The following is a 14224-nucleotide window of genomic DNA, read 5'->3' on the forward strand; positions in this document are numbered from 1 at the left end:
AAGCTCTGGAGCCACGCAGCTCTTCTTAGGGTCTGGGAAAGGAACTCCCAGCATCACAGCTAAATTCAAGACAGAACAGATTGTTTAGCATAAGGACTTTGAATGGTCCTTTACTATATGTGCTCACTACTTATGCTAAACAATCTGTTCCATCTCGCATTTAGCGGAGCTGCTGGGATTTATTTCCTTTCCCAGACCTGAAGAGCTCTTGGAAAGCTCGTCCGTGTCACCCAACAGAAGTTGGTCCAATAAAAGATATCCCCACGCCCACCTTGTCTCTCTAGTGTTTAGTTGGGCTGGTGCCCCCATGACTGGAGGAGCCAGGCCCGTTTCCAGGAGAAATCACAGCACAGATTAACAAGACCCCACCCCACTCTTCCACTTCCTCCCCACAGGATCCACTTGGTGCTGTTAGCTTGAATATAAGCATCAGGGACCCTTTCTCTTCTTTCAGATTTCCTTCAACTTGCCATAGCCTTTGCTGGGCCCAGCTCCTGGGAGGTGGCCCCAGAAGAGCAGCAGCCCTGAAGAGTTGAGACCCACTGCTGCCCTGAGGAATGGTTGGTGGTAATGGATTAGTTAAATTATCATTTTACTTTTTAAAACACATTGTCCTGCATGGGCTGAGGACGAGAGCTGTGCACGACGGAAACACGTACGCATAAGGGCTGCTCCACGCTGTTTCTGAGAGAGAAAATTGCTCAACTCCTTTAGCAGGGGGCCAGTACCCTCCCTTTGCATCCATGTGAGTAAGGGGAAAGTGTTTTAGGATATGTCTGCACTGCAATTAGATACCCGCAGTTGGCCCATGCCAGCTGACCCAGGCTCACGCTAAGGGGCTGTTCAATGGCAGTGTAGGCCCAGACTCTAGGACACTGGGAAGTGGAAGGGTCCCAGAGCCCAGGCTGCAGCCTGGGCACAAACCACCATTAAACAGCCCCAGAGCCACCGTGGGTGTCTAACTGCAGCGCAGACATGCCCTGACATAAACCCAAGCCAGCCACCTTTCCTAGCTGGAACAAATGTCAATAGCACAGTGATACTTTTTGACTGGCCCCAGGGGGAGCCTGATTTCTCCTCTCCCCTTCAGCTGCTAGTCCTGAGGCTCAGGTTGGAAATGGAGTGGTTGAGATGCAGATACCTCCACTCAACAAAAACCATTGCTGCAGAACAGTTCCAGGCTGCACTGCAGGAGGCAGGGCCTTCAGTGATTCCAAACTGGACTGCTGCTTGCTTTTCCTGCCGGCTACCGTCTGCTGCCAGAGGCTGGGTAGAATATCCCTACACCAGCAGGTCTGGTAACGGTGCATTGGGGCCCCTCTCCCACACGATGTGTTTTGATCCAGTTGAATTGGAGCCGGTGATTCACAGCGATCCTGGCCAGTCACATCCTCAGCCTTGTGTGGGCGTACGAAAGAAGCACCCACACATATGCTTTGTTTTGTGGCAACTAGCTGTTCCCCTGCCCTGCCCCTTGCTGGAGGCGTTACTTGTAGAGCGTGTATCTTTTAGAAAGAAACTAGACCCTCCTTTCTTTGGTCCTTTTGAATGTTTTCATTTGCTGTGACTGAGGCTTGCATTCAAAATAAAGTGACTGCTACATCGCTCTGCCTGGCAAAACTCTCCCTGGAAAAGTGCTCGTGTCACATGTTCGTTCCATTCCCATTGGCAGGAGGGAAGCACGGATGGACAGCTGCAGTTCTTCCTTGCTGCCTCCATGGCACGGAACTGGACAATGTCACAAGGGGAATTTGTTTTGAAAGTGTGTGTGATGTGAAAACAGGATTCTTATGGAAACTATTCTCTCAGGCCTTCATTGTAATCCACACAGGCTAGTACACCCTCTGGATAAGTGTGCACAATCCCCATGAAAAGGCAATTAATTACACAGATTAAAAATGTAACAGGTCACAGACTTTATGAAGTACAACTGTGAGCAGTCAGGCCTCAGGAGGATGCACTGGTGCATGGAACTGCTGTTCAGACAAGAGTAGGGCACATGCTATGTACCCAGCCTCACGAGACCTGCTGGGGCAGTCATGCAGTCCAGTTAATTCGGCTCCCACGCCATTGGACATAGTCAAACAGCATTTAAACACCCACTGCAGAAAGTGTGATCAACCCAGCATCTTGAGCACAACCGTTGGTTTACCCTGGCTTCTGGCAGGAACCAAGCCAGGCTTGAGGGGGACCGGAATCGGATGTTCTAGAATTAGCCAGCCAGTACCATTTGAGCATAATTCTACCCAACTAAGTTTTGCAGTGGGTATGGCTGTCTCCACATTCATTCCAGTGGCGGGAGCGGTGAAAGAGCACAAGCTAAGGATTCTTCTGAAGGGTAGGGTGAGGAATTCATTCATTAAAACTGATTTTCAAATACTGCACTAATTTGAAATAAGAACACACTTTTTCTCTCCCTCTGAACTACACCACAGTGTGAACTATTGCCTGAAGTTTTACATCACTTTATTTCAGGGCAAATTGTACAAGAAGAGAAAGTCGGATAAGGCAGATCTAGAATGCACATTTTATTAAAGTAAAAAAAAAAAAAAAAAAAAATAACCAGACAACATGGGTAAGGGAGACAAGAACCTTTTTATACTCTGCCTATCCAATAATCATCCTCTTTTGTTTACGGCTACTCTACTGTAACAAATATCTGTTCTAGTCTAATGTTAAGGTTGTCCAGTTAAATCATTTGAAGATCCTTTAACCAAGTTAACCTTTACCTATTTAGAGTTTCTTTTCAGAAACATTCATATATTATACAGGATATACAGATTTTGAAACAAGACACTTAAAAACACACACGACTATAGCCGCAACACTATCATAGCTGCATTGTAGTGATTAAGTTGTTCAGCCAGCTGGAGACTCTATATGTACAATTAGTTTTTAAGAGTGTTATTTACAAAGATGGGCTAAAAGCTATCTGTCCTCTAAAAGGCAAAGGCTCTTGTGTTTAAGTATGTGCAGTTTCATAGCCCTGTGAAAACACAATTATATACACTGTAAACAGCACAGAGCATGAAAATTTCCTCCTCCCAAGAGAAAGTGTATGTGCACTAATATTCCTCTTCCGCATCTGCTGCTCCTCCTCTGGTTTTCTTGTGAAGAGTGCGGTTAAAGCTGTGGCATGCAGGGACCCAATGATTGTCATGAAGACCTAATTTACACCCAGGGATGCCTTTTTGAGACTTGTGACAGCACATCCAATACCCTGGGCCGTATGGTAAAGCTTGACAGTAGGGTTTGGGATGCCACCGGCACAGTGACACATCCCCTTTCACATACTTCTTCTTGCACTGCTTGCACGGATCTTCTTTGTAACGGGGATCGCGGACCCAGCGGGAATCAGCTGGCCTTATGTTGTAGTATTCAATGATAAATTTGAAGTAACAACAAGTACATTTAAGAGCGACTAGACTCCTAGTGGGGAGCAATCTGAAGATCTTAACCATGATGTGGTGGGGCAGGAAGGCCATATACTGCTGAGGCTCCAAAAGCTGCTGAATTTTAAACCGAGTCTCCAAAAAGTCATGAGACACCTGCCTTTTCAAACAAGAAGTGTCAAGTACCTGCAAAGCACTTTCCATGGGAGATACTGAAAGGGCAAACGGCTCTATGGAAGCACTATTTCTCTCATACATTTTATTATCAGCAGCATCCCCAGTTTGGCCCACTTCTCCTGGCTTTTCTTTAGTACTTTTCCCTAACCCTGTGTGCTCTTGCTTGTTTTGGTGACCAGGATACAGAAAGAACAGCCTCCCTGGAAGTGGATCTTCACCAAAGCTAAAATTAGAAGTCTGCTCTTTCCTGCACCCCTTCTCTGTCTTGGTGACCGATATACTGATGGATAAAGACTCTCTCCTTGTCGGATGCAAATTCAGGTTAGGAATAGATACAGGTTCTCTAGCCGAACAATCAACAGTCGTACTCTCGCTCTGCATGGCATCCGAAGACAGCCCAACAGCTACTGGACACGCAGAAGGGACAGACCCCAGAGGTTCCACGATCATTTCAGAATCACCTCTGCTGCTGGGTCTCACTGAGGTTTCTTGATCATGCTTGACGCTGATGTTCACCATGTGGATATCCACAGCTGCTACTGCCCCCAAGGACTGCTGACCAGAAGCAGCTCCTTCCCATAATTCATCAGCAACCGAAGGGCCACGCTTTGTTCTCTGTCCATCATCATCCACTGTAACGGGATCTTTTAAACTTACCTCCTGGCCAAGGACTTTGGAAGATACCTTCCCAGTGTCACACTCAGACTGCGTGCCATTCGCCAGTAACATCCGCCCTATGTTTCTCCGGAAGCTGTTGTTCCTGGATAGGCTCCCCGCTTCACGTTCACTCTGGCGCCTCAAGCACTCAGATTCAAGCTTTGCAACCATGTCCAGCACACGCACAGGCTCGTTCTGCTGCTCACCACTCCCACAGGTCCCTTTTTCAGAATGTACCTCGCAGGCCCCAGGGGCAGAGAAAGGGTCGGAAGCAGGAAGTGCACCTTTGGATTGCCCACTCAGCCTTGTAGTAGAAGCGTTCATGCAGTTTTTGGTGCAGTCGGCCAGCAAAGCATTTGCTCGGTGTTCTAGAAAAGCTACCATCTCGATTACAGATAAGGATCGACCTGGAAATATCCCTTCACCGTTGTCATTAACGTAATGTACAGAACAGTGCTCAATGCCGCATGCAAAAGGCTCAGGCTGGGTGCACCTCCTGTTTGCCTCTCTCATCCTTTCTAATTGAATCTTTGCTTTTATAAGATCCATGGATTTCTTCCTTCGTTTAGCTGATCTTCCATCTATATCCCAGGTGCTTTTAAGTTTCATTGAGCCCATCCTATTGTTGTTGCACTGCTGGGCTGCAAAGAAGGCAATCTTTTCCTTGGTATTCCCAGGTTTCACGACAGCCCAGATATCTAACGGTCCTTCCCCCTCATCCCCCTGGTGGATTGTTGCAGATGGGGCATTCTTCTTCTTCTCAACACTTGGGCCTTCTGCTGGAGCTTTCCCACTCATATTGCACATAGTATTAGGATAAATAATTCCCAAAGGCTTTCGAGATGGAGTCACGACTGGGGACGTAGGTAAAATGCTCAGTTTGGTGCAGTTGTTCGTATACTTTTCCTCCTGTGCTGACCTTTGATGGTTCATATGCAGGCCCCTCAGGGAATCTTGGCTTATATCTAGAGATCGCTCTTTCTTCTGTAATTTGAGGTATGGCTTTAAGTGCATGCCAGAAGCCCTAGAAAACAAAAGAAAAGGAATTATTGTAAAAGCTGCCCAGGGCTCACTTCCCCCTGAATGTGAGTGTCATATGAATAAGGCCCACAACTGGGGACAGGAGCCACAGGAGGGGGCCAGAGCCAGGAGAGAGAGCGAGCCAGAATGGCTACAGGGGCAGCAACGATTGCAGTGTCCCCAGCCTGTGATGTCACTGCAGTTCACCCTTGGAGAACTTCCGTTAGCACCCTGTTAATGCTTTGATAAGCCCCAACGACCACAGAAAGGTTCCATTATAATTTCTCTAAAATGTCATGGCAACAGATTTGAAATATAAATATTCTCCCCAAAGAATTTTAGGTTCCACCCAGGGTTCAGTTATTATAACTATTGATTTAGTCTAGATCCGTGATGCATTCATGGTTTAACCAAACTGCAAGCCCCTTCTCTCTCTCTCTCACGCTCCCCACCCCCCAAACTTGATATCCAGTCAAGTAGATATCCTCATCTACTGAAAAGGGGTTTTATAAAAAATGATTAAAGCTGAGTAGAGAAATTAGCAATTGTAATTATACCGTTATACAAAGAAAGAAAAGGAGTACTTGTGGCACCGTAGAGACTAACCAATTTATTTGAGCATAAGCTTTCGTGAGCTACAGCTCACTTCATCGGATGCATCCGATGAAGTGAGCTGTAGCTCACGAAAGCTCATGCTCAAATAAATTGGTTAGTCTTAAGGTGCCACAAGTCCTCCTTTTCTTTTTGCAAATACAGACTTAATACAGCTGCTACTCTGAAACCTGTCCTTATACAAAGATCACACCTGATATCTGATCTGCTGATACCTCCTGTAGTCAACAATCTCTCTTAGTATGTTGTTAACAACCAGTTAAATGCATTTGCCTATGGAGAGATCAATGTTCTGTGCAGGATAAGCCTGAAAACAACTTACAGAAAAAAAAACTACACCTCTCCCCCGATACAACTCAACCTGATATAACACAAATTCGGACAGAACGTGGTAAAACAGCGCTCTGGGGGGGGGCGGGGCTGCGCACTCAGACACGCTGCTCTGAGCGGTGCGTTAAGGGTGCCGGGTCAGGACCGAGGGGTTGGATAGTTTGGAGATTCTGGGGGCGAGGCAGTCAGGGGACGGGGGTGTTGGATAAGGCGTGGGAGTCCCAGGGGGCCCGTCAGGGAGCGGGGGTGTGGATAGGGGTCGGGGCAGTCAGGGGACAGGGAGTGCGGGGGTTGAGTAGGGGGTGGGGTCGGTCAGGGGACAAGGAGCAGGGGGGCTTAGTTAGGGGGTGGGGTCTTGGAGGGGTGGTTAGGGGCAGGGGGTCTCTGGAGGGGGTAGTCAGGGGACAAGGAGCAGGGGGGCTTAGTTAGGGGGTGGGGTCTTGGAGGGGTGGTTAGGGGCAGGGGGTCTCTGGAGGGGGTAGTCAGGGGACAAGGAGCTGGGGGGGGTTGGATGGGTCAGGGGTTCTGAGGGGTCAGTCAGGGGGCGGGAAGTGACTATTAACAGAAATGCTTGAGTCCAAAGCAAGTTCGATATAATGCGGTTTCACCTATAACGCAGTAAGATTTTTTGACCCCCGAGGACCGCACTATATCGGGGTAGAGGTGCAGATATCAAATTAAGACTTTTCTATATTTTGCATTGTTATGAACTGAGCAAATATGAAGCTGAAGTTTTTATACTGAGAATCTAACAGCTATAAATTAGACACAGACTGAAACAGAAGTGGCATTTCTATTGCAGCAGGATCACACTCTCAGAACCTCCTTTCACCGTGGACATTTATACATTTGTAATTCTAGTCGGTTAAAAACCTAAAGCTGCAGGAAGGCCTAGGGGGAGCACCCAGACTGCCATGGGGGAGAGGCAGGACTAATTACCAGCAGGCTTCCGTCTCTGGTCTCACTGGACTGTCACACAAGCATATTACAGGAAGAGCTATAGGGTATGTTTCCATGGTAACGGATTAACATTTTTACATTGTAAAGCCTGTTTTGAAATTAGGATAATCTCTCTTCCTGTTCATTTAAATGGGAATTAAATGCCATAAAATTTATTGGGACAGCTTGCAACAAGTGACCAAAACCACTGACTAGCAAGAGCTGACAGCTACTCCAAAACCAGCATTTCTACCTTTGCCTTTCTACTCGGCAAAATCTCTTCAAGGCATCATGGAGCTCCATGGTGGCTATCGTGGAATGATTTACAGATCAAATGTCCCCAGTCAATAGACAAGAGGTTTTTCTAATTGTCCGCCTACTGAATCCAACCTAGGGCCCAGCAGGCTAGTTGGGCTCTCTCCTTCTCACACACCACAGCAGAGGCTCTGTATGATACCCTCAGTTACACTCAGGCCATCCCAAGCTGGTTTTTCAACTCGGCCTACGGTAGGAACCCAGCCTCTGAGGAGAAAAGTAGAACATTCAGCAAAGAGTGTTTGCTAGAAGCTAAGATTCCTCAACTCCAGTTGCCAGCGTCAAATGCGTTGGAGCTTGGGGACAACAGTTCTAGACTGAGTCACTGCAGCAGATTGCCCAAAGCGAGGGAACTCCTTTCACAGTGTTGAGAGGGTGGCTCTGCCTTTGTTCTCCCTTTCCAGTTCGCTCACCCCCTTGGCCTTCATGGCAGAAGGGAAAGAAGAGTATGCGGTACCCACCAAACCTGAGATCTATGCTGTGTACACTGGGAACTGATGGACAGGAGGTCTTGAACATTGGCTAGTCCACCTTCCCAGAAGATTCACAATCTAGAGGTCCAATACCACCTTCCCATCATCCCACTGCTCCCAGCCAGTGTGTGGTAGGGAGATTGCAACCTCTCATCACATGCAGACTGTGCCATGGTCATCTCTGTGCTTGTCGCCGACTGGATTAGTGCAATAAGCTCCACTGGGCATTATACCCTGAGGCCATTTGGAAGCTCCAGCTTGTGCAGAACGTGGCTGCTACGTCTCTTCTGGGTGCAATTCAAGGCGTTCACTTTGACTCCTTTATTGGATCTAGACCACCTCTTCCTCAGTATTCCAACAGTTGTGACCGTGCCCTCTGTTTTCCTTCCAAGTTGGTTTCTGAACGACACAACACTAAGATCTGCTTCCTTCGCCCAACTTTCTGATCAGCTGTGTCCTCTCAGGCTGCACTCGGAAAGTAATCAGGGCGAGGTCTCTACACTTCCTGGAAGAGAGACCTCCCAGAAAAATCCAGGCTGCTGCATGCAGAAAGTGGTGCTTGTGGTACAGTAGGTGGCACTCTTTCCTCTTCATACTGGAACTGCGCTGCTGAAGTGCCACCTTTCACGCTAGAAATAAAGACACGTTTCAGAGTAGCAGCCGTGTTAGTCTGTATTCGCAAAAAGAAAAGGAGGACTTGTGGCACCTTAGAGACTAACTTTTACTAGAAATAAAACTACTTCTGGCCACTTAGAACTGCAGGTCCCTTGCAGAGAGAGAGAGAGAGAGTGATCGAGCGCTGCAGTTACATAGACATTTTTGCCTTTTGGAGTACAGTACTTTGGAAGTACAAAATAAAATTCCCAGATGGAATTTCTAGTGCCAGGAAAATTTGTAAGATCGAACAGAGCCTCATTTCTCCTTTTTCACATATTTTCTGACATGCACTAAGCAGGGCAATCAGCAAAGCATCCTTCATTAAGGAGACTGCCGCTGAACATAAGGCAAGGTATTAAATTAATAAAATAGAACTGAACTAATTACTCCAACGTGCTTAGCCAGCAGAATTGGTACAGCTGCTCAAGGCTATTTCTGGTTTATGGCAAGAGAAAGAGTAGAATCACAGATCATCTATTATGGATTCTTCATTTAAGTTCTCACATTTCTGCCAGTATTTAGGTTACTGGTGGGCGAGGTGGAGACTACTACTGAAGGCTGAACAGATTATATCATATATCAGAAAGTCATAGTTTACTTAAGTTTTATTGCCAGAACAATTGCCGCATTTGAATTCAGAGTTCAATTACAGTGTCTCTATCTAGAATTGCTGAAAATCCTAATAGCTTTAGACAGTGATAAGGAAGCACGGCTAATTCCATCTGACCAACAGACTGGGGGTGCCATCAGTTTATCAAAATTTTCAGCCATTGGGGAGACAGCAAGCTGCATTTTAAAAGAATTTCACAGACTTTACAGCAAAAAGTTTATTGGGGAAAAGTTCTCATCCACTGCAATGTGAAGATTAGAAAAAAGAGCTAGTTTTAAATGAACCAGCAAGCATTTTCCCCACCCCCAGAGTAACAGCACATGTTCAAATTCTAGAAGCTATAAAAGAAACAAGAGTCTTCTCATCAGAACTCACTCACAATATGAACCATAGCCTAGACACCCTTTAACTCAATTTCTGCTGCACTCCAGTGCTACAGGCTAGTTACTGCGAGAGCTGCAGGTAAGTTTTTTTAAACTGAGCATTTTAAAGTGAGTTAAATACAAGAGTGATTCACAACATTGGGGTCTTACCCTTTGTGGTATTAAAGTCAATTTGTTTGCCTCTACTGTGGTGCCTCAGATGTTTTATGTATAGACAATGACATCATAGAAGTTATCAGGTGGGAGCTGGAAGCTTTGACACCTGGTTAATGAACAGTTAGGGCTTTGGGGCCCCCCGGGAAGAACATTACCTGGATGTTTCTACTAAAAAGGATCAGCAGTAAAATAATTAGCTATGTTATTTAAAGTATCATTATTTTATCTTTAAACCACTGAGATAATGGGGCAGTTCACGCATCTATAAGGGTGCATCCTCACTAGGAAAAGAGGTGTTGAAACTATAAACTGCCTTGTCTTCACTAGGATTTTACCAAGTTATTTAACATGTGTTAGTTAACACAAGTTAAGAACACACCTTTATTCCTACTGAAGAGAAGACCTAAGAGCTACTGTTTCAAGCTGCCTGCAGACTCAGGTAGATGTTACTGCATCAGTTTATATTTGGAAGGTCATCTTCACAATGATGAAGGCTCAGAAATCAAAGAAATTGTTCACTTTCCATGAAAGCTTAGATACAGGAGCAGAAGTCTGTAGTACGGCTGGTTAGAAGTTCTCAATCTAAACTGTTTTTCTGCTCTATGGGCCAGGCTCCCCAGTCAGACTACATCCAGAATGCACCATGGCCAGGGACTCTCAGGATTCAAGAGAGGAGGCCACAGCACATGATGGGAAATTCCATCTGGCCTATAGAGAAGAACAAGCCCATGAGGCACCAAAGCAGCACTTCCAAATCAAAAAAACCTTGGCTGAATAGCAAAACATTTCAATATTCACATTTCTGCCCAAACGCTGACATTTTCCACAGGAAAAGAAAATGTTTGTTGACCCGCTCTAGTCTGCAACAAGTTCCATGGCCAAGGTTGTAGACTACAAAAGGACAGAGTCTAAATGAATTGCCTAGACCAACTACCAAACATGACCGTGGGCAAAGTAACTTCGCCTTCCTGTGCCTCAGTTTCTTCATCAGCAAAATGGGGATAATGATCCAGAGCTCCTTTGTAAAGCACTTGGAAAGTTACAGATGAATAATGCAGTGTAAGAGCTAGTTATTATTAAAATACATTTTGGTTCTGGACAACCACTTGTAAGCGTTGGTAGCCCCCAAAATCTTTTGGCCCCGATTCTCAGCCCAGAGTCTGTCCCCTTTGCACGGCTCAGGCAGGGCAAAACAGCCTAAAAGCTGCTCTACATGGCATTTCAAAGAACTCTGTGCCATAGAGCAACCTCTGGGTGGCATAAAGTCAGCATATTTGGCTCTATACACCCACTACCCTTCCCCCCCGTGTGACATGGGGAGGGAGCAAGCAGGGCTGGATACAATGCATTCTTACCGATCACCACAGAGACAACAGCCTCTCCTCCCCCCCCCCGCGGAGTCAGTGGGAGTTCTGCCCAACTTAGACTACAAGATTTGGCTGTAGGTCAACAACAGACTGATGGAGCGTCCGTCCCCCCCACCCAGTCAAGAAAGATATGACACAGAATTTGTTTATGTTTCACATGCACACAGGTATGAGAAGCTGAAAGCTGGCTATTTCCCCCAGGGCCAGGAAGGTTACAAGATTTCAACATCTTTAAAAAGGAGAAATGCTTTTTATATTATTAAGCTTGAATTCAGCGCTCTATTTTGTCATTTGCATTTTCTTTACTGCATCAATAGGAGTTGTTCTCAGTCTTGCAATAGCAACACAGATGCTCTCAATTGCCTTGTAAGCAGTAATGTTTGAAAAATAAGGGCACAACTGAATTTAGTCAGAGAAACAGGTGTCCACTTGAAGCAAAATTTAAGTTTGTACTAATCTAATTATTTACTCTCTAGGCAGATGGACCACCCTACTGATTACTGATATTTCTGCTAGCTTTTTTAAGCTCACTGCATATTTCAAATCCTACCACAGCAATCCACTCTCCAATTATATTTTTATTTTGAAGCCATATCCCCATAAAGTTACAGCTGTTGCTACAAAAAAAAATCCAAAGGCTTCTCCGAGGACATGAGCAGCGGTAATGATGTAGCTGCTGTTATCTAATTAAAAAAATATTAAGGGACAATTGTGCCCCACAGTGATTAGAACTACTGTTAATATTTCACTTAAAGGCAAAGGTTCTCCAAAGCAAGGGTTTTATCTAAGAGTTTGACTGGCACACAAAGCAGGGAATTAAGCGGTAGGCCTACATGTGTTAACCATTCATGGCCCAACTGGGGTCTGTTTGTACCGTTTGACTTGATGGAATGTCGAAGATGTGGAATTCAGTGGTTCCCTGTGGAGGCCAGCTCTGTAGGAAGTCTTCATAATAACGATCTCCCCACCTAAGGCACACTGTCACAGCCAATCCATCTTTGTTTACACGCAGGGCTCCCGCAACTGCTTTTCTTGCCCCACACAGCGTTTCACTATCTCTCTGCCACCTAGAAACTGGGGAAACAAAACAGATACACAAACGATACTGTTAGAACACAGCCTAGTCAGGGTAGGGACTCTTCCTACTTTAGGTGTAGAAACAGGACTCAATACAATGGCGCTATGATCCTGATCAGGGTCTCTGGGCACTGCTAGGATATATCACCTCCACCAACCATCCACTTGCTTGAAAAGTCAAGGTTTGATTCTACCTGTGGCTGTAACAACACTGAGCATGCTTTACATCTTCAAAGACCTTTGCAAACACCACACATGCTCCGTTCTGCTTTCTGCCTAATGGCACTGCATAGAGGTATGGTTTTCAAGGCTGAAATTAAAATGTTGAAGCAGTAAAATCATCAAGACTGCCAGAAAATGATGCTAGCTTTCCCAGCTGAGTGACATACTGGATTTCAAAAAGTACGAACACATACTGCCAGGCTGCCTTAGAACTTAGTGGAAATTGTCCTCTGTTAACACCACATACAGATAAGACAGCAAATTAGCCAGAACAAGGCTGCTATGGAGTATCTCCAATCTGTACTTCCTTGTTCTTGCAGCAGACACTATTAGCACTGCATTAACATTTGGATAGTAACAACAGCCACCTTCAAAATTGAAACCTAAAAGGAAAAAGTGAACCAGCACATGAGACCTGGAAAAACTCATGCATTAAAATGTGAGCTGCCAACAGCTTGTTCTACAGCGCATTGTTTGCTTCCTCTCTAGAGGACAATGTGCAGTGACGCCATAGTGAAGGAATGCCATTTTTCCAAGCTAACTGTAACTCCGTGACCCAGAAGATTTACCATTTATTGTAGCAGGTTGTTCTATCCGTGACAACAGCTTTGCACAGCACTCTTCCTGCTGCCCCTTTCTTACAACGAAATCTTGGTAACGTAGACAAGCAGAATCTCCTGGCAGGAGGAGGAACTTGCTAAAGCCAAGTGTTTACTGAAATCAAAAATTCTGCAGCCAGGGAGCATAGCACAATCTGTTAGCAGGTGCCTGCCTGCCAAAAAGAAAGCCTTGCCCATCAAAAAGCAACTCTCTCTTCATAGGTCTGTGAATGGCTCCCCTAATCAATACTTTGCTGATGTTGATTACACCTTCTCAGCAACTCCACCCACAGCCTCACTAACACAGTTTTCCTTGAGGGGGTGAGTAAATCTGACCATGACTCATTGAAAAACTAATTAAGGGCAACTTTCCTGCAAAGAGAAGGCAAGCTGGTTTGCATTCGGATGCAAGTCTATGGTGGAGATTAAGAGTGGCAGCTATTTCACACACCCTTTGGAGGTGGGAAGGCAGGTCAATCAACTGCCCATATATGACTAAGCAGGAGCCTAAAAATAAAAAAGTTTACTCTGTAATCTTGCAGTCTTCACAGGGGGGGGTGAAAAAATCAATGCTGCATATTCCTGGCACACACAAGTTCCTTGACAAATTGGAGAACAAAAAAACACACTGAATGATAGAGCTGGGGGCGGGGGGGGGGGGGGGATTAGAGAATTTCCGACTGACTCTATGGAACACAGAACAAGCATTTAGGTGGCTTTGAACTCACACAACAAGAATGAAAGCTTCTTACTAGAACACAAGTTCATTAGCACAGTCACAACCTAATCTGTGTGTGTGACAAAGACCTATTTGCAAACATAAAATTGCAGCACAGAATATAATCTGTACTATAAGCCACTCCCAATAAATGGTATTTTAAAAAAGAAAAATTTCTGGCCATGATAAATGCATATGCAAATGTGTGAGTAACTTGTGAGTTTCTATCAAGAATTTACACCTGGAATCTTAACAGGGAGTTAAACCAAAAGTTACATAAAGGTCTTTACTTATATTCTGCCTCACCAGCGCCCAATGGGAGCACTTAGGTCCTAATTTTCACCCAGGCTTTGGTGTCGCTTCCCTTTTTGGGCTCATCCACACTGGGATTTCAGACCCAGTAGGAGCTGTCACGTGTAGACATGAAGTACTACATTGGTGTGCATATAATGGCAATTGTGGCATTTTTAAAATGCCAGATACCTTGTGCATGGGTTAAAGTAACATACTGAAAAACATT

General features: G+C 45.4%; 1 protein-coding gene across 37 annotated transcripts in view; it reads right to left on the reverse strand.

Annotated features, from left to right (window-relative positions):
* The window catches only part of FBXO34 (F-box protein 34), a 78604-nt gene that overhangs the window by 10112 nt on the left and 54268 nt on the right, over positions 1 to 14224 (reverse strand). For 29 of the 37 annotated variants that reach the window (XM_043547818.1, XM_037901236.2, XM_043547823.1 and 26 more), the window contains 2 exons: positions 11963 to 12162; positions 2516 to 5250 (listed from right to left, as the gene is read on the reverse strand). The exons of 4 other annotated variants lie outside the window; for them this stretch is intronic. In XM_043547818.1, the coding sequence (XP_043403753.1) occupies positions 3066 to 5250; positions 11963 to 12039 (2262 nt within the window). In that variant the 5' untranslated portion in view covers positions 12040 to 12162 and the 3' untranslated portion in view covers positions 2516 to 3065. Of the gene's footprint in view, positions 1 to 2515; positions 5251 to 7380; positions 7882 to 7903; positions 8545 to 11962; positions 12163 to 14224 lie in introns of those variants that run through there. 4 more of the 37 variants (XM_037901241.2, XM_037901240.2, XR_005225641.2 and 1 more) reach the window with 4 other exon arrangements.

The sequence above is a fragment of the Chelonia mydas genome, chromosome 6 (genome assembly GCF_015237465.2).
Source record: "Chelonia mydas isolate rCheMyd1 chromosome 6, rCheMyd1.pri.v2, whole genome shotgun sequence".
Classification (NCBI taxonomy): Eukaryota; Metazoa; Chordata; order Testudines; family Cheloniidae; genus Chelonia; species Chelonia mydas.